The 26,141-nt window shown below is 46.6% G+C and overlaps 3 protein-coding genes across 8 annotated transcripts in view; 2 read left to right on the top strand and 1 right to left on the bottom strand.

Moving 5' to 3' along the window:
- The window catches only part of LHPP (phospholysine phosphohistidine inorganic pyrophosphate phosphatase), a 92,147-nt gene extending 82,252 nt beyond the window's left edge, over positions 1–9,895 (bottom strand). For all 3 annotated transcript variants that reach the window (XR_012836280.1, XM_075757683.1, XM_075757682.1), the window contains exon 1: positions 9,757–9,895. Coding sequence is in view for 2 of the 3 variants with exons in the window: in XM_075757683.1 (XP_075613798.1) it covers positions 9,757–9,872 (116 nt within the window). In the remaining variant the exon portion in view is untranslated. The remainder of the gene's footprint in view (positions 1–9,756) is intronic.
- FAM53B (family with sequence similarity 53 member B) overlaps positions 1–26,141 on the top strand; it is a 527,638-nt gene that overhangs the window by 134,371 nt on the left and 367,126 nt on the right. The gene's annotated exons all lie outside the window — the stretch shown is intronic.
- On the top strand, positions 13,246–16,591 carry NKX1-2 (NK1 homeobox 2). Its single transcript, XM_075757487.1, has 3 exons — positions 13,246–13,423; positions 13,525–13,686; positions 14,713–16,591. Exons 1-3 carry the CDS (start codon positions 13,246–13,248, stop codon positions 15,288–15,290), a joined length of 918 nt encoding a protein of 305 aa, XP_075613602.1. The 3' UTR covers positions 15,291–16,591.

Genomic DNA, 26,141 nt, shown 5'->3' on the forward strand with positions numbered 1-26,141 from the left:
CAGATGAGTGCAGAACTAACACACCAACAGGTGGGTAAGGAGACTTTTTCTAAGCCTTACCAGAGGAGGCATTTAAACCCACTCCGGACCAAAACAACCGCCCCATCACTCAAGCCCTAAATCTAGAACCAGGGCACCCACCTGGCTCTGGGCATGCCGTGAGCACACGTATATGGGAGAGATGGAAATGAGGTTTTTAATTTCAGCCCTGAGCTGCCCCTCACGCTACGCCAGCTCTTTGAACTGACCTTTACCTCGTTCTGCCGGAGCAGGACACGACGCTGAGTGACAATGTCCCACAATGCAATTACCGTGCGTCAGATGAGCCGGTCCCTTACAAATCACCTCGAACTTTACACATCTGCTGGCTGTCAGCATCTGCCAGGTTCACTCACCCGAAAATAATGAAAAAAACTCTCATTATTGTTCCATAACAGGTAAAGTGTTAGGACAATTATTAGACATCCTGACTGACCTTGTGCAGACTTAACCAACTGCCCTTGCCAACCTTTACGGGCAGCCTTTGGGCAGATAAAACACAAAAACTGTTCTTTTAGATGATGTAAAGTTTGCAACACTGGTAAGAAAAGGAATGGCCATGGGATGTAGGCTGGAAGCCATCACTCCTTAAATTCACATTGTCCTGCACATGGCAGAAGCAACGAAGGACACGGTATAAGGCTAAACTTCAGACTTTGGCCACTCTTTTGCAGTGGAGGTTTTTGCTAACGGGGGAGCGGAAGGAGAGTCCTGCCCACAGCCGGCAGGTTCTGTGCAGAAGGGCAGGGGGACAGAAAGCGAAATCCTGGAAGAGGCAACAAGCTTGAGCTTGGGGACCGTTCAATGCCAAATTCAACGGGGTTTGGAAGAGCGCTTGTTATGAGATTTCCAGAACTGGCTTTTTACCCTGCTTTTGTGTTTTTTGGGTTTTTTTTTAAAGTGGTTTAGTGTTTTGGGGTTTTTTGGTTTGGTTTTTTTTTTTGTTTTAATTTAAAAGAAAAATGGGCTAAGCACTTATGCTATTTGACTCTTTTGCATCAGCGAACAAATACCAGTATGCTTCAGTGTAAACTTGTCAGCACTCTAATACCGTCTCTGAAACAGGAGGAAATAACAGTGCCAGAGAGTTATCCATCTGCGACCAAACAATACAGTAAAACCAGGACTCGTGCAGCAATGCTGTCCTCCCGCCTGGGCAGGGCAGAAAAGAGCAGAAATTTATTGCCCCCTGCAAGGGCGCTGGTGCTACAGGTACAACAACTCCTGTCAAGAGGAGATGAAACCAAGCCAAGAAGAAACATAACGGTCAAAAGTAGAAGTGATTTGCCTAGAAGAAAAAGTTTGAAAAGAGCAGAAATTTACACCACTTCTTTAGCCTGCCTGGCTGATGGAGAACCACGGCGCATGATGTGGGTTTAGCCAGCATCTAAAAAAACAAACTCAAAATAACGAAATAAAATGGGTTTTGCAACAAGAGATCCGTACTAGTTCCCAACACTCTGCATAACAGTGGTTAAAATCTCATCCAGACCACAAAACAGTGAGTGACCAGGACAAAGGGAGGTATCAAAATCTTCTGTGCCTTCAGACACTGCTGGCAGCAGGCAACAGGATGTTTTTCCATTGCCTACGAAAGCCTCCCTGGCTGGCCCTGCCGCTGCTGAGGAGTAATTCACCTAGCAAGTCACACACCGCTCTACACAGAGGGCAAAACCCTTTTTCTAGCCCCTGCAATGAACAGGTTACGTCTTGGTGTCAGACTATGTTACGCTTAGGAATTAATGCAAATCCTGGGCCTGATCTTGCAGGCTTTTCCCAGAAGAATCTCCCACTGCCGGAGCAGCATACACACACCTGAGAGAGGATGCAAAAGGGTTTTCCAGCTCAGCGCTGGCTGAAAGCTATAACCCCTTCTGGGGTCCAGCTGTGGAAATGCCTCTGTGGGGGGAGTCCACTCACTCTGCTTTACATGCCCCCTGCTTAAAAAGTGCATTTGCAGCAATAATGTATTATACTTTCTCCACGAATGGGCATTCATGCTATGTTAGTAGCTATTTCAGTAGCAAGCATTTTTCACCTTTAATTTCAGCTTCTGAAACAACACCAAACAAAATCACTCTTTCGAAAATCTGAAGGAGACCAGCCATAAAAGCCCTCGTGCATCCTTAGTTCATGCGGCCAGCTTTTACAGCACAAGCCTCTCCCAAGTCCACAGAACCACTGAACCTCCCGGTGTTTCGCTCAGCGGGTGCGATGAGATCAGAGGACTGCGAATGAAACCCCATGCACGCTCCTGTGAGACAGCAACCTTGGCTTGCTTTCTATCCCAGTGTCCAAACCTTTCCATTCCTCTGATTTCTTCCATCCTCACAGTAGGTCCAAACTGCTTAAATCTTGCTGTCGCATCTCTGATGTTACTTTTGTCCCCTGATCTCGTGGTGTTTCCATTCACTGATGTCCTGTCATTGGTCCCGAGCACAGCCGAGCTCATTAAAACTCCTGTTCTCTGGTGGTCCAGCTTTCTGCTCCATATAGCAAAGCTGGCCTGACAAATCCTTACATACGGCACTTTCTGGCCCTGCTTTCCCTTGCATTCTTGTGTCTGAAACTCATCTCTACATCTGCTATCTCACGAGCACAATTTCCTCCCCAGACCCATATGGCTCACCTCTGTCTATATATAGAAGAGGATAATTTGGAGGGAATCCAAAGGAGGGATTGCAAAAGGAATTAAAAAAAAATAGGAGGGCATTACTTTGGACAGGAATGAAGGTAAATTAACAGGAACATACGAAGGAGCCACAAGAAGAGGCCAATGTTATTTAAGGGTGGGCAAGGGTGAAATAAGAAAGGGTACCATTATAAACTAAAGAGTCTGGAAACACCGCTTTGAGACACTGTTTGGCAGTAAAAACTGATAAATCACTAAATTGTTGTTCAAAGTAAACCTCTGAAAACATACCAACACCTTTATTTAGGTATTTCAATCACCCTGATTTTTTCAGAGATAGAAATAAATACTGGAACTTGCACATCAAAGCTGTCAAACACACAAAGTCCGTCTTGCCCTAAATTTTCTGCAAAGGCTGCCCCTCTCTCTGATGCACCGAATACAGCTGAATACCAGAATTACTGAACAAAATACTTGATATCATAAATTATATTCCACCTGCCTGAACAGAAGGGTGGACAACAGATTTGTAGACAACAATAAACCACAACAGTGAAATCTAGAATTAAGTATTTAATAAAAATAATACATGCTTTTGACATGAATCTGCAGAAAGGAAGCACGAAGCAGAAAAAAAAAAATCTTTCTGGTCCATTATGTTCAGTAACAAGACACGTTTGATCACTGCAGATTACCAAATTACCTTCAAGTACGACACCTAGCAGTCCCAAACTTTAACCACACTGCAGGAACTGAATCAGGGCTTCTCACCTCCTCTTGTAGTGGCTGTCCAATTGTTATACTGCAGCAGTACTGAGTATGATTCAAACACATGGGTGTATTTTGCAACAAAAGTAAACTCTGGTAGACTTTAAATACTTAGTTACTCTCTACTTTGGAGCTGTCAAGGAAAAAAAAACCTGAACTTTGGGGATTCAGTTAGCATGAACTGATCTGGAATACATTTATTTGCATTAAGCAAAACATTTTTATGGACAATACAATGAATCACAGTCCAATAGCTTTCATTCTGTGCTAAAAGCAGTTGGGGGAGCAGGGGATTGCCTCTGAAGCTACTAATTATTCCATTAAAATTTCAGTCAAAACCAAGTGATCTTTGTCACTGTTGAATTCTTACTTTGTATACAAACAACACCTGTTTGTAAACAATGAATTTTATTTCTCCGAAAAAGAAAGTAAATTGCCAAAAGGTTTCAATTAGCCTATTTTATAGAGAAAGAATTCACTTTCACATGTTCCGCTTACCTACTTTAGAAAGTACCATACTATGTAATTGCAATAGTTCAAAGACCAAGCTGTGTTCCAACAAAACATGGTGTGTTTTTAATCTGGAAGCAATCCACAGCTACTTCCAGTGCATCACTTGCAAAGACAGGATGGAATCTGAATGGTGATCCTGCTGATGACATACAAAGAATTAGACTCGATTCTAAGATTCCAGACTGAGTTCACCAAACATGAAAGATGAGGAAAAAAAATTACTACAGCAGAGGTAAACTGCAGCAAGTCTCAAGTTCTAAAGCACAGAAAGAGGCACCGCGCTGCTCATCCACTTCAGGGATTTATCAGTATTTCTACAAGGTAGTGGACGAACAAGTACCATTAGGTAGTAAGTATCACTGTAGTATCTTCTATTATTCTTTATCGGTAAAAATTTGTACAGCACATAGTCATGCCAATGGACAATAAGCAGCTCAAGACCCTAAAGGTTAATGACATTTAAATTCCAAAAGTGTAAGCACTGACTCATGCAATTTATGTAGACAGCACCTGGAGTACCCACAACTTCAGGGACCCAGATCTTTTTAAAATAATAATGAACACTGCTGATTAGGAAAACAAATATGCATTAGGAAGGTCCACTGCTCTCAGAAAACTGAGGTCACAGCTAACGTTACAGGCTAGAGTGGAGCTGTGACAGCTCTGCACCCACTGAAGATCAATTCCTGGATCTTTCTGGCTCTGCCAGTGAACAGCTACATGACTGTACAGAACTGCTTCATCTTCCTGTGTCTCTGCTGCTTCAGAAAGGGCAGGTTACAACAAAGATTTCCTACTCCTTGTCGCACACACACTTTCAGATGGCTCTTTGTAAACTCACAGTGTCCCACCCAAACCCCTGATGCTGAATTGCTTTACGGTTCCAGTTCCGCTTGTTCTCCTCACAATCTTCGCCTTGTTAGACTCTCCAGGTATTTTATTTTAACACGACCGTCCAGCTGCTCCACAGCCTCCATGCTCCCCAGATTTCCGTTGCTCATTTAAAGGACTCTGTAGAAAGTTGTGCTAACAGATGCACTATACTGGCCAAACAACAGGATGTTGTAAATGTCCAACCACTGTGTGCTTTTCATATGGATATGCTAATGGGCACACTATCAGCACACAGCTGTAAATGCAAATAACAGAGCAGAGGCTGAGCATCTTTTATGGATGTTTAACCACCTTCTGTCTTGTAAGAGACCAGCTCCCTGCTATTTGTTAAGATAAAAAGCGAATAGCTCACCTCGTGTCAATGCTGTGTAAATCAATTAAGACAATAACAGGTCAGTACAGAGGCACCGTTAAGGCTGGCTCCAGAAGAAGCCTTAAAGTCACCGACAGGCTTTCTGATCTTGTCCACGCGCTTTCTGATCTGCTCCACAGTCCCTGCCAGTTAACGGTGCGCACTCGGAAGATATGTGTTTTATTGAACTCTGCTATAAGGATTTTTTAAAACAACAAATTTACGCCACAGCAAACTAAACAATGAAGAAATGTTACGGGTTAAAAGTTTTGAAGGGTCAAATTATCTTACCAAGCTGCTTTGGGATTTTCCAGTCATCCACCACTCCAATATCCCCACCTAAAGCTAACAATAACAGTCCCCGGTAGATTTAATGACATTCCTGGCACCTTGACTTCGGGGTTAAACCTGAGGTGCCAGTGCCCTTAGGCACATGGGTGCCTGTCTGCCATAGTCTTGACAAGTAACAGAAAGGATCCAGATTCACCTTATTCTTACTTGAGCGCAGAAGGATGTCTGGTCTGTACAACAAATACTTCTATGGTTCATCCTTTTGGCCTCTGATCCACCAATTCCCTTTCAGCATATTGAATCCTAAGATATTTCACAAGTAACATTTATCAGAGATGCAGGTACATTAGCAATAAATAAAGCATTCCCAGCTGTAACAGTGTTTCATCACAAGTTATACCAACTTGGATAGTGACAACTGATGCTTTCCTCAGGAAAATCTCTATGGCACTGGGAAATGCACTACTGAATGTCATCTTGGTCAGGATGTTCCAGTGTCCGTCAGCTTCTTTAGTCATTTTTCCCGTTCCATCTGACTGTACTGCTAGCTAAAAACAAACAAACAAGGGAGAACCACCTCCCTGTAGCCATCATAAATATAAACCGGGTCAAACTCTGCTGGCAGAAATTACATTGCTACTCTCTCAAATACTAACTCAAATAACTGCATAGCAGAATTTGGCTGAAAACAAAAAAAAATAATAATGCAGCTAATATAGTTTTAAGGGGTCAAAATGGCTTCAGTCATACAAGACCAATCGCAAACAGAAATGTTTATTTATGATTCTTATTGGTGTGTACTATATGTCGTTACATGAAGTTAATTGTTGTAATGGTGTGGGAGATGATGTAGCAAGATAATCTGAAGAGAACAGGTCAGCCATCATATTATGAGAGTCCATATCTGCAGTGTGAATTATCAAAATGGCATTTAAGACTCCTATTGGACACACATATGAACTAAAAGGTTTTAGACATTTCTTTTAGCAAAAGATCATATCAATTTGAATTAGTTATAAAGTTCCTAGCTATCTGCAATTGTGACTTTTTTTAATTAATTCATTTTTGTATCAATTAAAAAGAGCTGCTTTTAGCTTTAATCCATCTGGTTGAAACCACTGAGCTGTACTATGACACCGACACAAATATTAATGACCAACTGGCAATGGGATAATGAGTCAATAAAGATTTTAAACAGTGTGAGCTAGAATAATTACCAACCTAATAGGCAGATAAATAAGGCTACTTGACTTTACCCAAGGAAAATGATCATTCTTAACCACTTACATTGAATGACCTGAACAAAATTTTTTTTTTTTTTTTTAAACTTCCTGGCACTTTTCCATACTCACTTCTGCTGTCCCCAGTTCCACAGCTATGACCACCGCTTCTCCATCGCTTATTGATATGAAACTCCTCGGAGCCCACACATGCTAAAAACAACCATCATGTTCCCAGCACGCTCCCTAGGAAACAAGCCTTGTGTGCGGAGCTGCAGAGAAGCCCCACGGCAGCCCACGAAGCAGCGCAGCGCACCACCTCCCCACGCAACACGCTGGATGCAGCACAGTGGATGCAACACGGTGGATGTTATCGGAGCCGTGTAGTCCCCGGCTGACGCTCATTAGATCCTGCCCAAACAGACTGACTTTCCCATGGCATCTCCTAACCCTCCTCAAAGACCCCTGCAGCCCCCTCCAGGTCAGACAAGCAGACAGGTTGGATTAGCTGCCGAGTCACAGAAACCCCTAACGATGAACAAGGGCTTAGACATTTCCAGTATTTCCAGAGAAAGCCCGTAATATCTTACATTTAGCCCAAGGCCAGAGTTTTACTCTTGTTTCATCGGCATATTTCTGACGTTGCCATAAGTTAAATTTCAGTTTATGTTGCCTCTTATGGGAGGTTTCAGCAAATGCAGTGACAAAAATTATTTAATAACAGCCTGCAACCCAATGGAAAATAAAGTTTAAAAACCTAGGAGAAAAAAAGAAAGTATGTCAAAAGCATCTGGGGAACCACGATGCAGATATTATTGAATATGTCCTGTTTTTTAAAGGAATGATCTGATCTCTGACAGTAATTATGCAGTTGTTGTTATTTATGTTTGTTTTGGCCATGCCTGGAGGCCTCAGCTAGGATCTGGGCTGCCCTATGCCACACACTGCACAAACTCGGTGTATGCAACGGTGCCAGCAGAAGCTGGCAAGAAATCAGAGGAGGGTGGTAAGACGCATTCTCCTAGAACGTGGAGAGCAGGAGAAGACTCTCCTTCACTGACAGACCAGCTGGCACAGGCATCAGCCCCTGCCTCAGTGGGAAGCAATATTACCAGGAGGATTTTAGCGAGACAAGAAGGAAAGCCAGGGAAATTTAATCCTGGCAAAGGCCGCCCAGGCAGAGCCCGCCCCTTTGCAGCTGGCAAATAGGCTGCTCTACACACCCACAGGCAAACAAATGCTTTCGTTTTGCTACAAACCTTTTCTCTCAAGGTCTCTCATGAATCCTGAGCTTGTAGCATAGCTACAGAAAGGCACGAAAACAGAAAACACACTGAACTATCACGTAAAGGGGATACGGAAGAATGGAAACAAAAGTCTTATGTGATCCCATGGAAAAACCACATGCCACAGGATTTCAATACAAAGTCTTTATAAAAGCTGCTTTTCCCTCTGCCTAATTTCACCAAATTCCCTTGGAGTGCTGCTCTCTCATCAGCTGTCCTGGCACCTGCAGCTCCTCCCTGCCGGCTGGGGCCAGCTGAGCACCACAAACAGGCCAAGAGCCTCAATAACCCTTAAACTTGCTTGAAACACTGCTTTCTGACAGCGCTGGAAACTCTGATCCTGTAGACGAAACAGACAATTCGTCTGATGACACTTTATGTGCCTGATACCTGTATTTCAAGAAATATGAGCAAAGGTATCATTAAAAAAATCCAACAAAAAAGCAGCAAAGACTTCTTTTGTTACCAGTGCACCTGGGCCTTCTCCAGTTCTGCTTCTTCCATGGTAGTTCCACCAACATTTAGGCATGTATTTAACTACATTCATAAGATTAATTTTAGCAATTTAAATATTTCTTCCTGCATATTTCCCTGCTCAATAAAGCACTTGCCACAAGTGTGTCCGTGCTGGGTGGCCCCAAAGGACAAAAGCCACAAAGGTGCTGTCAATGCTTCACACAGGTTCAGTATTTTGACATTTAAAATATTTCACATGGGGTACATGCAGCAGCACTCGCCACGTGAAACGGATCTGGATTTTCTGCAGCTTGTTAGTGAAACATCACGCAGAGCAAAAAAAAAGCTCTTCTGGAAGCCCACAACCTCCTCCAGCGACACAGACCCACCAATCAATACCTGCCTTCAAGCACGGATGATCCTGTGGCCATTGCTCTCCCCCAGCCACATCCTGCTCCTCTGGTCAAGCAGGGCCCATGCAGATACACTGGCAAGTCAAGCTAGTTAGCTGAAGTTAGTTAAGTTAAATAAATGAAATCACGGTCTGCTTAGCAGCAGTTACTTAGCTTGTGGTAACATTATCCAGCTAAAAGCGAGGGAGTTCGCTACCTGCAGGCACTGCCAAGTAACTTGCCGTGACAATGCTTTGCTTTTGAGTCACTTAACCTGGGCAATCATTAACTGCAGCGCTGAAATTCTCCATTTCTGCTGGGCTGCAAGTTCTCCACAAGAAGCCCCAGCTAATCTGACAGCAAAGCTAATGAATTTACAGAAGCACCATGCCAGTGCAGGCAATATTTTAAAAATGATTACCAGGGAACATGCCAGACCTCTTACATATTGCCTGCTCCTGCTACATGTGCAGCAAGGACAGTAAATACAAAATCAGGCAGGATGGGATCTGTCCCGCTGCTCCAGGCTCCTTTCGCCATCAGCCCAGGGACAGCAGGTTCCCAAACTCAGCAGACTCCCTCACACCTTAAACAAGCCCAAAAGACACCAAGGCGAACCAAAACGTTCCCGTTCCACCCCGTCCCACTCAACTTTACACAGCAAACCGGGGGGGGCTGCACAGCGTTTGAAACCCCGATCCTCGCTGGCCTTTGGGTGTTGCTCCAAAGCTCAGGGCTAGCCCCACACCGTACGTTTTGGGGCGCCAGGCCGGCACCGCCATGTTCTGGGGTGCCCCCCACCCCGGACAGCCCCTCACGCCGCCAGCCCCGCCTCGGCCACCTCCTCCTCCCCCGACGGAGGGGGGGGGGGGAATAAGACCGGGCCGTGCACCACCGAGCCCCTAGCACCCACCTGCGCACCGCCTCCACCGAGCCGGCAATAGGCACACCACCATCCCCGCCGCTGTCGTAGAGGACCCCGCTGATATCCAGCAGCAGCCCCCTCACCGCCCGCGCCCAGGCCGCCATCGCCCTCCCACCCGCCGAGCCGCGCCGCGGGCGCTGCTGGGAAATGTAGTCCGGGGTTAACACTGCCGCCTCCAGCGGCTCCTTCCTTCCCCGCGCCGCCTCTTCTTTAATTTACTAATTTTTTTTAATTTTTTTTTTTTTTTTTAAAAACACCCGAGGCAGGTGGACGCACGGACCAAGTTGGGTTTTCCCAAGGTGATCGCAGAACCATCTTCGACAGTGGCAAGTGCCCGCCGTCTCCCTCCATCTGCCAAAACGATGGCTCCTCTCCACAGGTTCAGCGAGCGGCCTCTGCACCTGGGCTGCCCACTGCCCACGGCCCACTGCCCGGCGAACGGCTCGGCAAACACCACCCGCAATAAAAAAGCAGCCCGGCGAGTCAGCGAGCGCCAGGGCTCATTCCCTGTTTCACGATAAACTCCCTCAGACATCGCGTCCCCGGGGAAAAACCCTCCATCCTCTGAAATACGTCACCTGGGTCAGGCACTGTCGGAAGTAAAGGCAACATAGGTGTTTTCTTAAAAATTTATGTTGCTTTTGTCATTCCTGGAGGGGCTGGAGCCCCTCAGCAATACCTTCACAAGGGCATCCCGGGTCTTGATTTGGGCCAGACTTTTCCAAAACGACGACAAGCTTGGCGTGTTCCTGCAGTTTCCCTGGGATGGCCACCGGTGCCAGGGAAGGTTCCTGCACTGCTGCCGGGCTCGGCTTTGCCGTGCGCCCCGTTCCGCAGCCTGCATCGCCCCGGGGATCTGTGGGTCTGCAGGAGCTGAAGTAGGGCAGGATTCGGCCCTTGGGGACCCAGGTGCTGGTCCACACAGCAGAAGAAGCCTGACGAGACCCGTGGCAGCTCAGCCGTGCCCTGCCTCGATGGTATCTTCTCATACATGCCAGCACTTCATATACACAACCAAGAAAAAAACATGCAAAGAATTGAACGGATCCCCTCCGTTTTACACAGATAAGATATTATCAACTGTGTTTCAGCTTTACAGATAACATTGTTTTCTCCCTTGATAAAGTCCAAATACTTTTTTATTCCTAATGCTATCAATACTGTGCCACAACTCCCAGAATATATAAGGAACTGCGGTGGAATTATAGTCTACTTTGTTTTGAGAAAAGCAGAGGAGCCTTGGCACCATTGATTTGCATCACCGCTTCTGGAATAGCCTCTGGCTTCTCCTTAAAGATAATATCTAAACTGTGAAATTCATTAAATAGACCCAGAAATGGATCAGGTTATTTAAAACAACATCACTAATGGCACAATATCTCAGCTGTCTCCACCGATAGCGAACATTGTCTTGGATAGTGTTATCAGTCCAGGACACCCGCTATGAATATTGATCCGCAGCTTGTTACAGCCATCACTTGCCGTCAGGACAGGTCAGGGTTGAAACCCACCTAGCATCAAAGCAATTTAAAGGCAGCACTCGGGCTGAATTTTAATGCTTGAGCTGGGAAATGGACCAACTTCAAACAGACTGCTAAAACTAATCCATGAACGTGCGTTTTTTTTTGTATGTACCTTTCTACGTGCATGTATGTCTGTAGGTTGATGTGCATGCACGTGTTGAAGACGTTTGAAGACGTCTGTCTGCTAGCTCACAAATTAATCCCAACGCTAGAATTTACCTTCTTGGCTCCTGCAGACACAACAATTCAAACAGAAGTTATTTGTAGTCTCATAGATATCAGATAAGAATTTTTTTTTTTTCTTCCAAACATAAAAAAATCTCTGGCACTGCCAAGGCTTGCAAGCATTCTTAAAATAAAGTGAGTCATGCGCCTATTTACCATATCACAATACCTAGGATTTCTTCGTGCGGTTTGAAACTAGTGTTGTGCCACAAAAAGAATCTTGTTTCAAAAACATTAATAGGATCTGCATTAAGACTTCATATCCATTTTCTTTATTTGACCTCACTTCTGAAGCATACTGTCCAACACCTGCAACTGCTCCTCTCCCCTTCCTTCTCCTTCTTCTGCACCTCAAGGAACTTTTGCTGCATAAGCAATACTAAACTAGCACACAGCAGTCTTGTCCAGTTCACCACCGCCTTCATTTTCATGCAGGGTGCATCCCCAAAACTAAGCTTTATCCGTCTGTAGCTCTAGTGTGGGAACTCCTCAGGACAGAGCTCCCTTCTCTTCTAGACGTGTGCGGTATCCCAGCCCAGAGGCCGGTGCCAAAAGGGCTCTCGGATGCTGCCACCACATAATTAACAACAACAATCACTTGTAATCATACCACCCTGCGCATCTTCATCTTATTTTCCTACCCTCCAGTCATCTTAAGGCCTATGCCTTCGCGATGGCAAACAGAAAGCCTGATTCTGCTGAGGCGGAGACACCCGTGAAGAGGAGGGCTGCGCTCTGCACCTCTGCCAAGGAGTGAAAGCAGGTGGAGTAGCAGACTCCCTCCAAGGGCTGCCTTCCCTGGCTGAAGGGTGCCCCTTCGTCTGCACCTCGGCCTGATTCACAGAACCACCAAAACACAGGAACGCTACGGAGAGGGGAAAGCATCCCCCTGCCAGATACAGGCACGCAGAAATACATTGCTAGCAAGGTTTCAATAAGCACGGCTGGCTAGAAGTGGTCACGGGACTGATGCGGGGTGGAGAGGCTCGGCCTGCTGTGCCTACCCTGTCCCAGTTACAGGTGTGAACAGACAACAACGCGTTTCCACTCGAGGCAAGGAGGGCTAGGCAGGGGGCTGCTCAGAGGGGGAGGCATTCCCCCAGCACAGGCGTGCCTCAGTTTCCCTGCCTATAAACTGGGAACAGTGGAACGCCACAGGTGAGTTGCAGGAGTTGGGGCCAGAGGGTGAACCAGATTGACCCAGAGGTGCCCCAAAATGAGAAGCTGCTCATGTCTCCCTGGGGACCAGACAGCAGTTTCACATCTGAAACAGCAGCCGCTGGCAGAGGGAGCACAAGCCTGGAGCCCACCCGGTGCAGCAGGGCGATGCAGCAGCCGTCCCTCCCCTCCGGGTCCCTCTGAGATGCGAGGCTCGCCCCGCTGGACCGCCACCGACCCCGGGGAGCTGCAGGTGGGTCAGCGGAGGGCGGGGAGACAGAGGCAGCTGAGGGGGGGGGCTCCGGACCCCGGGGTACAGCAGCTGCCGGCGGGCTGCCATGTGCGATCGCATCCCCGTGCTGCCCCGGGTGATGGCGGAGGACCCGGGTCTGTTGCCAGGGCTCCGGGCCGCCCCCGGCCCGCCTCGCTGCGCGTTCCCCACCCCCCCCAATCCCAACCCTGGGCAGATAACGGGAAAGCCCCATCGCCGGGAGGTTGGGATGGAGGGATGCGTCCGCTGCGCCCCCGCGGAGTCAGGGCGGCGGGGAGGGGGCGCGGGGGCGGCGTGCCAATGGCTGCTCTGCCCCCTCCTCTGCCCCCACCCCGCCGCCGGCCCCTCCGCCCTCCCCGCCCGACCCTCCTCCCCGCCGCTCACTCCGCGCCGCCAGCGCCGAGGCGTGCGGCTCGGGAGGCGGCCCGGCTCCGCGCCCGGCGTAGCTCTCCGCCGGCTCCGCGCTGGGAGCCAGCAGGTCTCCGGGAAGCGCGGAGGGTGGGGGGGGGATGCCGGAATGCCCGGACCGCGGGGCCAAGGCGGCCCCCATCCATCATAAAATCTCCTTCTCCATCTTAGACATCCTGGATCCCCAGAAATTCAGCAGGAGACGCGAACCAGCCGCGGGGAGCTGGGGCAGCGCCCCCCGCTCGGGCGAGCGGGAGAAAAGTTTGGGAAGAGTTGAAGTAGGAAAGGACGCTGCTGCTCCCGGCAGCGGGAGGAATAAACTAGAGGCACATGGTAGGAACGCGCTCGAGTTTCTCCGGCCGGCGCTGGCGGGGCGAGCAGGTGGAGGCGCCGGCAGACGGGGACCCCCGAGCCCCGCGGGGTGCGCTCCCCGTGCGGGGCTCCCGCAGGACGATGTAACGGGCAGCGCGGGGGAAGGGGGGGGCTGCAGCCGTGGTTTAAGTCTCGATGATGCAAAGGGAAAAGTTCTCGGCGTCCCGTCCCGTCCCCCGCGCTCCGGCGCATCCTCAGCCGCCCGAGGAGGACGGGGCATCCCAGGGCGTGCCGCCGCCCCATGCCGGCCCCGGGCACGGCCCCAGGCGGGCCGCGGCTCTTGCCAGGGCACCGCTCGGGGGATTCTTTTCCCCCAGCACGGCGGACCTCGGGGGGTCCTTTCCCCGGGGCGGGAGGGGTCGGCTGCCCCGGCCCCCCGGCCGGCCCTGACCGGCAGCGGGACGGCCGGCTGGGTAATTGCTCAGCCCGTCCCCACCGGAGGATGCCTTAGCTCCCGGTGATCGATATCCTATTACCGACTCCCGCCTATCTCCTGCCCGCAGCTTGCAGGTGCCCACTTCAAACCTCCTTCCCCCGGCCTGATCCTAATATTGTTCGATTAAAACTTACCTTTAATAGATGACATCTATCGATCTGGCCCTCGCAAATCTGAAACTCCATTAGCGCGGGGATGGGGAGGGGGGAGGGGATTTATTTCGCTTCAGAAGGGGACTTTAATAACTTCTTTTTTAATTGGTAAGAAATCCATATCGACGCCTCCCCCCTTCCCCGCCGCAGATGCGATGGCACAACGGGGAGCGCGGAGGGGCTCTCGCACGGCGGGCGGTTTTTTTCTCTCCTTTATTTTATGTTAACGATTGCCCTTATTTTATCACGTTGGGGAAGGGGGGTGTCGGAGAAGATCAGCCGGGTGTCGAGGGGTGGCAGGCGGCTCTGCCGCTGGGTGAGGGGCGGGAGGAGGTTGCGCGGCCGCCCCCGACGCGTCCCCCCCCCCAACCCCTGACGAGCGCCGCCATCTCCCCTTAGATGCGCACTGCCCGGCGGAGAGCGGCGCGGAGGCAGCGGGGCAGGAGCGCGACGAGGAGGGCCCGCCCGGGGCCGGCACCGAGCCCGCCGCCCACCCGCCCGGTCCGGAGGAGCCGGACTCACCGCGGGGCGCCAGGCGGCGGAGGGCCGAGGCGGGGTGCGGCAAGCCGCGGCGGGCGCGGACGGCCTTCACCTACGAGCAGCTGGTGGCCCTGGAGAACAAGTTCCGGGCCACGCGGTACCTGTCGGTCTGCGAGCGGCTCAGCCTGGCGCTCTCCCTCAGCCTCACCGAGACGCAGGTGAAGATCTGGTTCCAGAACCGACGCACCAAGTGGAAGAAGCAGCACCCGGGCGCCGACGGAGCGGCCCCCGCCGCATCCCCCGCCGCGGCGGCAGCGGCGGGCGGCGGTAGCCCCAGCCCGCCGGGCCCCGGCGCTCTGTCCTTCCAGACTTTCCCTTCCTACGCCGCCGGCAACGTCCTCGTCCCGCCGGCCGCTCCCTTCCCGCTGGGCGGCGGCCCCTTCGCGCCCTTCCTCGGCCCCACGTACCTCGGCCCTTTCTACGCCCCGCACCTCTGAGGTGGGCAGAGCCGCCGGGAGCCGGGCGGAGGGGCGGCGGGCCGCTCCCGGACGGGGGTGGGGGGGGGGGTCGAGCCCCCGCCTCGGCCGCCCGGGAGGCAGACACGATCCTCGGCCCTTCTGTCCAAGCGGGGCACAACGTCTTCGCTTCTGGTGGTTGCATGGCGATTTGAAGTCTAAGAAAGTTGAGTTTTTCTAGTCGTCGCAGCAGCATGTTTAAGGTACATACTTGGACAAAGAGAAAAAAACCCACTGTAACCACTGAATTTTATTAGCGCATTTGAGATGTATAGGAGATGTTGGAGATGGGAAAAGTAACCCTCTTTACACATGCCTGATGCTAACTCCCTCCAGATTCTTCTCCAAGTCCCTTTTTAAAACACTCCTCGTTGCCATTTGGCTTGCCAGCACATGTCTGAAACCTCAGGAGCTCAGGAGCTGTGGCACTTGTTACTACTGCTGTTATCCTGATGCTGGTGCACGCGGCTGTTTCAAATCCCAGGGATGCTCACCAGCAAAGACGTCCCCAGCCTCTGCTTTTGCTCGTGGGACTCAGTTGTGCCCCGTTTGACTCACGTTTTATTATTGTTTCTGACTTCTGACCTATAAACCGCCAGGTATCCTGCCTGGAAGGGAGTTTTTGTCTGAGAAGGTGTAGGAAACTGCAGCTCCATGTCATCAGGCAACGAGTAGAAAATCTGCGCGGTCAGTGGGGAAGTATTCAGTTGCTGCTAACGTACATGGCCTCTCTGCCTTTCTGTTCAGTTCATCCCCAGTGACTTCAAAGGTTTTAGATGAGATGTCTGAAAATCATTCTTTTTGCAGAGAACAGTTGTTCTTGTAGTAACACAGCATTAGTGCCAAATGAGGCAGAAAAGAAAACATAAATCAGAGAAAATGATTACATTATTCATTTCTTTAAAAACGGGGCATTTGTGGTAGAAAATAAGTAAAATGCAGAATTTCCAGCATGCCGAGACCTATTTTCCATAACAGAGAAACACGTGCTTTTTGTTTCTTGCTTTTCTGGAGCATTTGTTAGACAGGAAAATCGCATTTCATCTTCGTTGTTACAAGCACCGGAATGAAAAGAAATTTTAGCTGGGGGCTTATCCGTCCCTGAACGGATGGGAAGTAATTGGTTTAAAAAAATCTGTCTCATGCAGTTTCATAGATTATTACAACACACTGTTCAAGGCTGTATCCCCTCAGTCTCTTACGATGCTTTAAAGTACACATTGGCTCTCCGACCAAAAAACTTAGCTCATAAATCCTATCTATCTCTTCTTGTGTTTGTCTAAATAAAAAGGTTTTTTAAATTACTCCGTGCTTAATTGTTTTTAATTGTACTCCAATGAAGCAATGTTTGCTTCCAGGACTGCTTCCCTGCTGGGTGCGAATCTTGACAGCACCCAGTGTTGCATGGCAGCGACTGCGGGTGGTACCCCACCTCCTCGGGGCTGGCTGTGAGAAGGGGTTTCACGGGACACCCCTCTCCAACAGAAATCGCCTTCCTGACTTCCATCTCCACAGGGAGTGGAGGTGTGAAACCCGCAAGGCAGGCTTGGGGAACGGCGGCTGCCTGTGCCCTACCAGGCCGGCAGGCAGCCTAACTGAAACTGCCTGCAGTTGGCTTTCCACCCTGAAAAGGAGAGGAGGTGTTTGGTGTCTTCTCAATTGTTTGAACAGCTATTAACAAAACAGAAGGTTCGCCTCAGGCCATGGGTTTGGAAGTCATAACTACTGTATGTATTTACTTGCAGGTTAATTAACTTTTTAACTCCAATTTGACTTAAGTTAGAGTTACAAAAGACCGGGTCATTACAACTGCTTGGCAGACATCCAGTGCTGCCTTGTTTTCTGCGGTCCCGGGTGTCTGAGGCGTCAGGATGCAACGCTGCTGAGGAACCTGCTGTCCCTTTCTGGCTGCCTGAAGTCAAAAGCTCAAGCCCCCGCAGGAAGAGACAGGCCTTCTAGCAGGCTCGTCTAGTCCATTTTCCCTGCCTTAAGTTAGGACTAACCAGACCTAAATCCTCTTGACCTATTTGTGGCCTTCTGCTTGTGATTGTCATCACTGTGCATGCAAAACCAGTTCTTGGTTTCATTTGGCTGTCACTCCAAGAGGTAAACAGTCAGTCACCTGCAGTGTACTGAAATGTTTGACGAAAAAAAAAGACTGGTGCCCTGTCATTTGTCATAGGATTAGTTCTTTTCCTTAAGTGTAAATCGTAGCAAAACCCAGGGAATGTTACAAATTAAAGTAATGCAAATAGTATAAATTGCCTGCTCATTTGAGATGTCATTTTGCTGTTCATAAACCTTTTCAAGGCTCAGTGGTTTGCTAATAATTTTGCCTTTGGCAAGACAACATTAGCTTTATAGGAAATCTGAATACTTGATTCCTATGCAAGAAGTGCCAGCCCTTTTTCCACCAGTCACTTCTAGAGCCCCAGACTCACAAAAATGTTTCACAGGTCATCTCAGAGAACGTATCGACCACAGTTCCCACTTCACATGACTTGCACCTCTGCGCAGCATTGGAAGGGCGATGCATAGCAATGGGACTGCAGATTTTGCGGCACTGATCCCAGGACACCAAAGTTTTGCTGGCTAAATGTTTTCGAGCCCTTCGGACAGACCCTTCCCTTCCTGCTTTGTCAAGGGGATGCTGCTCGAGTGGCTGATCTCTTTGGCTTCTAGTTAGGGATGTGGCCACTGGCCACTTATTCCAGCTGAAATTCAAAACAGTCCTGGAAATAGCGATTGCTATGAAACACTACATTTTCCAGATTATGCTATTTGCACTGGTAACACTTTTGGAAATGCCCTGCTGAGTATCCATTATCTCTAACAATTCTGAATAGAGATTTGTGCAATAATTTCAAGCACAGACAAAAACTGACTTTACTCACAGCTGAATATAGATGTTAAAGGGAATCACAAGCAAATCCCACATGTAAAAAGCAAACCCCACATCTATATTAAATAAAAGTTTTGAATTCAAATGCTCCAGAGAACAGGAAAGTTAGTAGCTTCCCTCATTCCCACCATGTCATCCACAATAGCAGTGTCTGCAGTGAGCGGGCATCGACAGCTGGGTTTCAGACTGCCGAAACTACTCGTAACTCCTGGGTCATGCAACCCCAGGCGGAGCTTTGCTTATACTTCCCTCGTTTCCCTTCCAAAATGTAACGTGGCAGCTAGGGCCTGAAATCTCACCTCCAGCAACGGCAAGTACTTGGTGCTCCATAGGACAGCAAGAAAGCAAAAGCTATGCTTTAACTGTTGAAAGGGAAAGCTCTTGACTCATACACTGTTCATCTCTGGACAAAAATTTAATTCTCATTTCATACCTTCTCTCCACACAGGCAATATTAGTGGTCCAAGGACCACTTTGGAAATCAACTTCATTTAACCTGATAATGAAAGAATTGCATGGGTGAACACCAGGACAGCACAGTTAGGGAAATGTTAGAAATGTTGATTTAACTGTACTTTCAGATCTGTATTTAAAAAAAAACAACCTCATGCAGTTGGGTTTGCAAAGTCTGAAGAATACACTGAGCAATCAAATACAATGAGGAACAGAAGATAAAAACATATTCATTGAAATGTCAGTGACCAAGCATTTTTCATGAAGAAAATGAACATGATTTGTTGTGTAATGCATGACTGGAAAATTAAACTAGAGTCTATTCCTTTCCTCCCTCCCCATACCCCCATCGTTTCCTAGAACATCTGTAGTAAGCTATGTGCTATCTACACACAGGTTCCTGACCTGATGATAGAATCCCTTGGTTTCCACCTGCAGACTTCTTCCTTCCTGAGATCAAGTAGGACCATTTAGAGAGAGGCAGGGATGGCTGAAGTCAAGGAGCAGGCAGACAGAGAACTGAGAGGCCTTCTACTGCTCCCTGCTTCTGGCAGAACAGTTCTTTCAGAAGAAACATGACCACTGATTTTTCTTGTCAGTGTGGAACATGTAAGTCCCACCTCCTGATGGCAGCGCAGGTTGTATTTATGTTGAGAGGTACATAGCAGTGTCTTCTGGCAGATGTCCTCTGGGCCATCCACACCCACAAAGACTCACCCATGTTGTGTGGAGTGGCAGGAGATGCGGACACTGGGGTTTGCTGTGCCTGTTCTCTTTGTTGGTGGGCTCCAGACAGCTGTCACTGGACTGAACTCACTCCTTGCTCTCACTACTGAAGGTGTCAACTGGGAAGATCTGCTGTAGGGAATGTAACAGGCGTTGCAAAATTCCTCGATCCCAACGAGCAGTTTTTCTGTAAGACTTACATGAAGCAGATCAAGTCCCTTTTAAAGATGTGGATATCTAATCCTACGTCATATTACAACAACAGGTATGTGCAAACCCGGTCTTGGTATGCTCAGTTCAACAGCTAGATCCTTTTTATTGCTCACCTTATTTCATACAACATGGCAGATACTGTCTTTGGCAATCTGCCAGTGCCTTAGCATGTTCAGAAAAGCAATGAAAGTCAAGGTACCCATTTGTTTATCAAAGGCCTCACAAAATCTAACAGCTGATCTATTAAATGCCTCATCAGCCCACTAAGTGGTCAGATGACTCTGGAATGATTGAGAAGCGTTGCTTCGGTCCCATATACTGGTCACGAATGAGATCAAAGTCTGATTTTCAGCAGCTTTACAACTCACAGGCAGACTAGACGTCTAGCAAAATATTTGGTGGGCGAGAGCCTCCTGAGGAAAAATTGATAATAGGGTTCTTGCATCACTAGACCTGAACAGATCTTTTGTTTTCCAGTATGACCCTGTATCGGCTGAAGTCACCTTGAGCAGATCTTTATGGCACTTTCTTGACACGGAAAACTCATGTTCTGGGCCCTATTTCTGGTGGTGTACTCAGTAAAAGTTTCTGGGAAGATAATGATGCTTGCAACTAATTTATAAGCTGCATGTTACAGGTTTGCTTTAGCCTCTAAGTAGGCATCTTTGCCGTTTTATTCACAGGAGCTGTTTGTCCTTCCTGTGATTCATGTAGCCTGTAGCAACACTACCTTTGCTTACTACCATGGCACAAACATGAAACTCAATTTCTCTTAGATTTTCCCATTCAAACCCTGAAGAGTTCCCAAACTAGCTTGTTTCTCAAGTTGCTCATCTAATTTTCTATGTTCCATGTAATGCCACATGAAAAATGTAATTAAAAATGTGGGATTCCATGGGACTTAGGCATGTCATAGCACTGCAGAGGGATTTCAGTAGTATTCAAGATTCAGGCTTTGCCACCAAGCAGCCTCTGACATGCTGAAATACTTTCAAAGATAACAGATTTATGTAAAAGACCAATACAAATAAAATATTTTACTCCTTTCTACACATGCTGATTTGTTATGGTAGCTTTGATCATGGAAGTTATTTTACTGCTATTGTTCAAAGAAAGAAGCCTTAAAAATTCATTTTTTTAAAAAAGGATAGAATATACAGAGATACATAGACTTCGCAAAATGGGAACCTTAAAAGATGTCAGGTTTTGTATCTGTGGATCTTTAAGCACCTGATGTAACAAATAGAGAGTCAGCTGAGTTGAAACCTTGTCCTCTCAGGTTAGGTCAGTTCTATGATGATGTCCCAACATCCAATACCTGTGCTGACACCTCTTGTTTAGTGTTTGTGGGTAGCTGTCAGACTGACGGCTTTTCTTATCATTCAGTCCCTTCCACTGAATTCCACTGAAAGTCATGGGTATCAGTGAATTCAAAAAACGCTGCATTTCCCTGAAACTGCTACAGAAGAGCATTAGTTTGAAGAAATGATCAATGAGATGCAGAGACCAAAGAATGGATTAAATGCTTTACCAGTTTATTTGTCTCGAATAAGGAACAGCAATATGGTAGTTTAGGAATAGGCAATTTCTGTCAAGATCTTTCTGCTTTCTGAAGATCTTACTTCCTTTTGCCAGTATGGTCTCCATATTTCTGATATCTCAAGCTGTGTGATTTTTGAAAACAATAATTATAAAAGAAATTGTTTTAAAACAATGGTTTTGAAAGCAAAGTCTTTTGTCCTACAATGTATCAAGAAACCCTGTAATTTTCTGAATTATCTGGTATTCTAGAAAATCTAAGGTTGGTTTAAAGTCCTGAATGGGGAAGTTCAGGAGCTGACAGCATGTAATCCCGAGGTAATGACAAGTGGTAGATGATGCAAGAGGTTACTTCGCTAATCTTTCACTGCAATGATGCCAAGTTAAAGTCTGACTTGGCGGAGGCATTATGTAAGTTCTTCAGTTTCAGACCATAGTAGCCCTGAGCGGATGAGTGCTCACCATTTAGCAAGATTAGCAATCTTTGTTGCGGCAATCTCAAACACTTCAACAGCAAGGCCAGCGGGGATGTGCCGCTGTACAATTTTGAGAAGAGTTTCCCAGCTCCCGAGATAAAGTGTATCCAGATGTTCAGTGCTCAGTCCTGAGATTAACCAAATTGACAAGGTATTTATACTTATTACACGGTTAGATGTATTTATGTTCATTTTCTGTGTGCTCTCATGACAGGTATAGTTGCCATCTGGGTCAGATTTTGAAAGTCTGGAGAGCAGGTAAAGGAGTTGTCTTTTCCAGAAATCACTGTCCTGATAAAATCCAAGAATGAAGAATGGAAGTTAGGAAGCAGAAGGTCTGCAGGATCCGTATCAAAATACATTTGTACAAGGAAGAAGCAAGCTCACGTATGAGGCACTTGAAAGCCTGAAATTCAAACTGACTTAGTCTCACTCCAATTTTCTTTGGATTTTATTTTACCACTTCTGATGTTTATGCTAGGAAATGCCATTTATCAGGGTCCTATGGATTCTTAGACTCCTGCCCACTTGCTGCTCTCATGGATCTCACACTTGTATCGTCTTGCTGCTGCAATGGCAGGTACGCTACTGTCAGAGTTGCCTGTCAGAACTGGAGAAAAATCTAAAACTAGTCCCTAGCGAGCTGAAGATACACAGCTCTTCTCATCTGTCCTGGTAAATCTGAGTTATTTTTCTCAAGCTCTTTCCAATATGTGCCTTCTTGGTAGTGTGATGCCCAAGGAATGTGATGCTCACCAGAAATGTACGTAGAAAGGCTCTTTCCTTTAATTAACTACAAGTTGAAGAAATAGAAGAGCTTATCATTTACCTTTAAATCTAGGTGTCTCATACACATTTGTGGAAGGCTCTGGATGTAGGCATTGATATGCTGCAAAGGAAAATAACCAAAGGTAAGTTCAAACATGGAAACAATGCTTAACAGAAGACAATAACTTAAACTATTTTGATTCTATAATTCAGTTATCCACACTGTCATCTAACAAACAGTATCATTGAAATCTTTGTACAATAAGCCAACATACAAATCGGGGAAGATAAGTATTAACTATATCACAAGGTTTATCTTGCAATAGGAATATCAGCTCTAAGGGTTGTTTGTGGTGCTTTAAGCTGGGTTAACTAACATCCATCCAATAAAACAGCACTATTTTGAGGGGGTCGTGCTATGCTTTGCCAAACTATCTTCAAAGATAAGAACTAAGAAAGAAATCTCTAACTGAACTTGAGAGGCAGATGTGCTTTGCATGTATTACAATTTGTTGCTCCTACGTTGTGACACACAGCATTGTAAAATATTCTAGCTGTGCTGCAGGAAAGACTAAAGTTTCTTCTCAAGAAGAAACTCAAGAAGACAAAAGTTTCTTCTCAAGAAATGTCTTAATGTAGAATTCTGCTGTCAGTAAATAACCAGAATAACACAAACATGGGCCATGGAAGCAATTTTTCTACATAAGGCACTATCAAAAATCAGCATGAACTTCAATTCTCATTGATGAAAGATCAAAGTGTATAAGTAGAAAATTCCTGAAATCACCCATCTGTCTATTGGTATCTTATCACCACAGCAATACAGCACCTTCGTCGTCTTCTTGGGTCTTTTCCAGACATATGTTTTCAAATAGGAAACATCTGCCACAGAAAGTCTTACCCCAGTGTAGGTTTGGTATTACACCAGATGCTTTCCAACAGCAGGCAACTAAGAAATGTTAACACGGCCTGTGTCCCCACATTCACATTACAAGAGTCCCATCACTATGTACTGTTATTTTGTCAATCCTTGATCAGAGAGGACACTAACATCTTCAAGGTTGGCCTGTAGAGTACATGACACCATCACTCTCTTCTCAGAAAGCTGTTCTCTATGAAGTACCCGGACAGCTGTCAGACTGGGACTGTCGGTGGAGTTCTCCAGAGCAATATGCTAACCACTAGGCTTGCTTTAAACTCTGCCTTTGGCTCAGGGAAGTGTGATTTTTTTTGCTGAGTGGCAGCACAGTTTCAACGAGAGGAGAAAGGGTGAAGACGACCCTTGTGGCTTTCATAGAGACAGGAAGAGGGGTTGGACTGCCTTTCTGCCAGCACTGTAGACTTCTATTGGGTTTAGCTACTTATGAACTTGCACCTTGAGCCTCGTGACTTGGATAAACTCCATATCCAACCTGCTGACTGGTCTGGCTCTCGCTGTGAGGTGAGGAACTCTTCCTCTGAGCTGAGTAAGAAGCTACCATGCCATCGAAGAATTGAACACTGGTGCTGTGTGCTTAAACATCGGCTATTGAGGCACTTTGGACACTACTGCAGCAGACCGGAGGCAGTGTTAAACTCCAGAAAGGAAACTGTAGCCCTGCCACTGCAACATGACCTTCAGCAGCTCCCACCAGCAGCTTGTTAATCCCAGGAGCACACGGAGCTTCTGCAGCCATATGGACTCAGGAGGCCAAGACTGTAATTCCTTTGTATTGGCTCTGCCTCTAAATAACCACAGTAACTGGGATGCAATTCCTCAGTCTCTTCACATGCCTAATTCCCGACGACTTCAATGAGCATTTCTGCCAGAGACAGAGCTGCAGAATTACTCCTAACAACCGGCATGACTTAACTTGTTCCTTCTTATAACTTTATGGTTTACTTACATGTCACACTGTATTTTCAGGGTAAGCAGAATGAATATAATAACCCTCTTTCTTCAAGTAGGTCAAGATTTTCTTTTCTGCAGGGCAAATTACTGTAAAATGTGAAAATTTCATGTCTTCTACTTTTCATGTTTTGGTTACTGTCATGTGGAGTCTTTTAGGTATCTACAGGTAACTAAATAGTACACATTAAGCTTCTGTTTTCCTTTTTTAAATCACAGGAAATACTGCATCTAGCTGAGAGCAACTGCTTCAAGATCTACAGTAATAGCTGCCACTGTGTACAACGTGAACAATATAAATTCCAACTTGATAGCATTTAAAGAAGAAAAGCAGATATTTTCTGTGTCTTGATTATAAGTGCCAAAAAAGGAGGAGGAAAGAAAGTGAGCCACAACAGGACTACATTGATCCCATATAAAATTGTGATCAAGCTTACATTAAGTAGGGGTTTGAAGTCTCTCTCGCGCGTTGAATAACTACATTCCAGTTGAGTTATTTCATACTAGTAATTTTTTAATCTCAGAAACAGTCTGCACCAGCTTTAAAAATACATTTACATCTAGTATCTATACATTCCATACTATGTCTGTGTTTGAGCACATAAACCTTTTTTCTTCTTCTTTCAGGCCTGGCAGAATCCAAAAGAAAGCAAGCCCTTTCTTGCTTGAGGGTTATTTGTTTGGTTGGTTTTGGAACTCTGCGTTTCAGACAGGAATCTGCAGTGTTTACTCGGGTACACGATGGCTGTTTCTCTGGTAGTGCGGCTGGATGCCTGGCTTCTGAAATCACCTCTCAGGGCAGTACGGCTCTCGCTCTGTGCGGCAGAGCCTGTAGCCGAGATTCAGCACTTCAGCAATGGATCTTCCTTGCCTTTAGTTTGCATTCTTTAATTTTTCAGATGTGCATTTTCCTCATATGATATGTGCTATTTAATCCTTTGGACAAGTTCTGTCATTTCTACATTTTTTTTGCTTCCTCTGAAAAATGTATGGCTGGGTGAATCTAAAGTAATTGGAAGTGTCCTCGAGAAAAATGGCTTTTAAAGGCAGGTAAAAGGCTGCTCTTGAGGCTTAAACCTGCATTTCTTACTCAGGAAAATCCCATCAGTCTCATGGTTGCAAATCCTGGCCCTGTTACTAGGCTATCTAATACATGTGCATGTATGACAAACAGAATCATGCATTTTTTCCTTACAGAAATGAACTGGGAACAAATATAATACTCAAAACAGATGGGCCATTGCTTATTTTCAGCCTTAGGCATTTCACACAAAAATAAAATCATACCTTTAACTAGAAATAAGGGGGTTTCAATAGCTCCTAGGTAATAAATGCTTCCGGACTTAAGAATCTTTTCACAGTACAACCAAATAGTTGTTCAACAGATATGACTGTGAAATGTGTTTTGCAATTAACACCTAAGGCACAACCTTTTGGTGCTTTATGTATTCAGCTCTGGCAGCAGTCGTAGGGCACTATTTGTTGGCAGAATTAGGCTAGTAAGAGACATATTAGCAAATTGAGCCTTACTGTATGTGTATTTATAAAGAGCACGGTATCATCTGCTCTACTCCCAACCCTCGCTGCATCAAGCTGACTGCACACTGGGAAAATTTTCTCTGAGGGCATTGTTTTCCAAATGCATAAGCAATACTACTCCCTGACATCCAAGGTTTGGGCAATTTGGTTAGAAGATATGACAAGATTCAGGAATATTTCTAAATGTAGGGTTGCTTTAGTGCTGGGAAGATATGCAAAATTCTCTGTACTGTCAACCTAGGATACTGTGTCTTCTTTATGGAAAAAATAATCTCTTTTCCAGCATTGATAAAAGTGTCAGGACAATTTATGAACAAAAAGCAAGAGGC

This window comes from Balearica regulorum, chromosome 7, assembly GCF_011004875.1.
Source record: "Balearica regulorum gibbericeps isolate bBalReg1 chromosome 7, bBalReg1.pri, whole genome shotgun sequence".
In the NCBI taxonomy this organism is placed as follows: domain Eukaryota; kingdom Metazoa; phylum Chordata; class Aves; order Gruiformes; family Gruidae; genus Balearica; species Balearica regulorum.

Bases quoted from the DNA above. Each gene is read 5' to 3' on its own strand.
- NKX1-2 (XM_075757487.1), top strand. From the start codon at position 13,246: ATGGCTGCTCTGCCCCCTCCTCTGCCCCCACCCCGCCGCCGGCCCCTC. The intron at 13,424-13,524 runs GTCTCCGGGAAG...TCTCCATCTTAG, and splicing joins TCCGCGCTGGGAGCCAGCAG to ACATCCTGGATCCCCAGAAA. The intron at 13,687-14,712 runs GTAGGAACGCGC...ATCTCCCCTTAG, and splicing joins GAATAAACTAGAGGCACATG to ATGCGCACTGCCCGGCGGAG.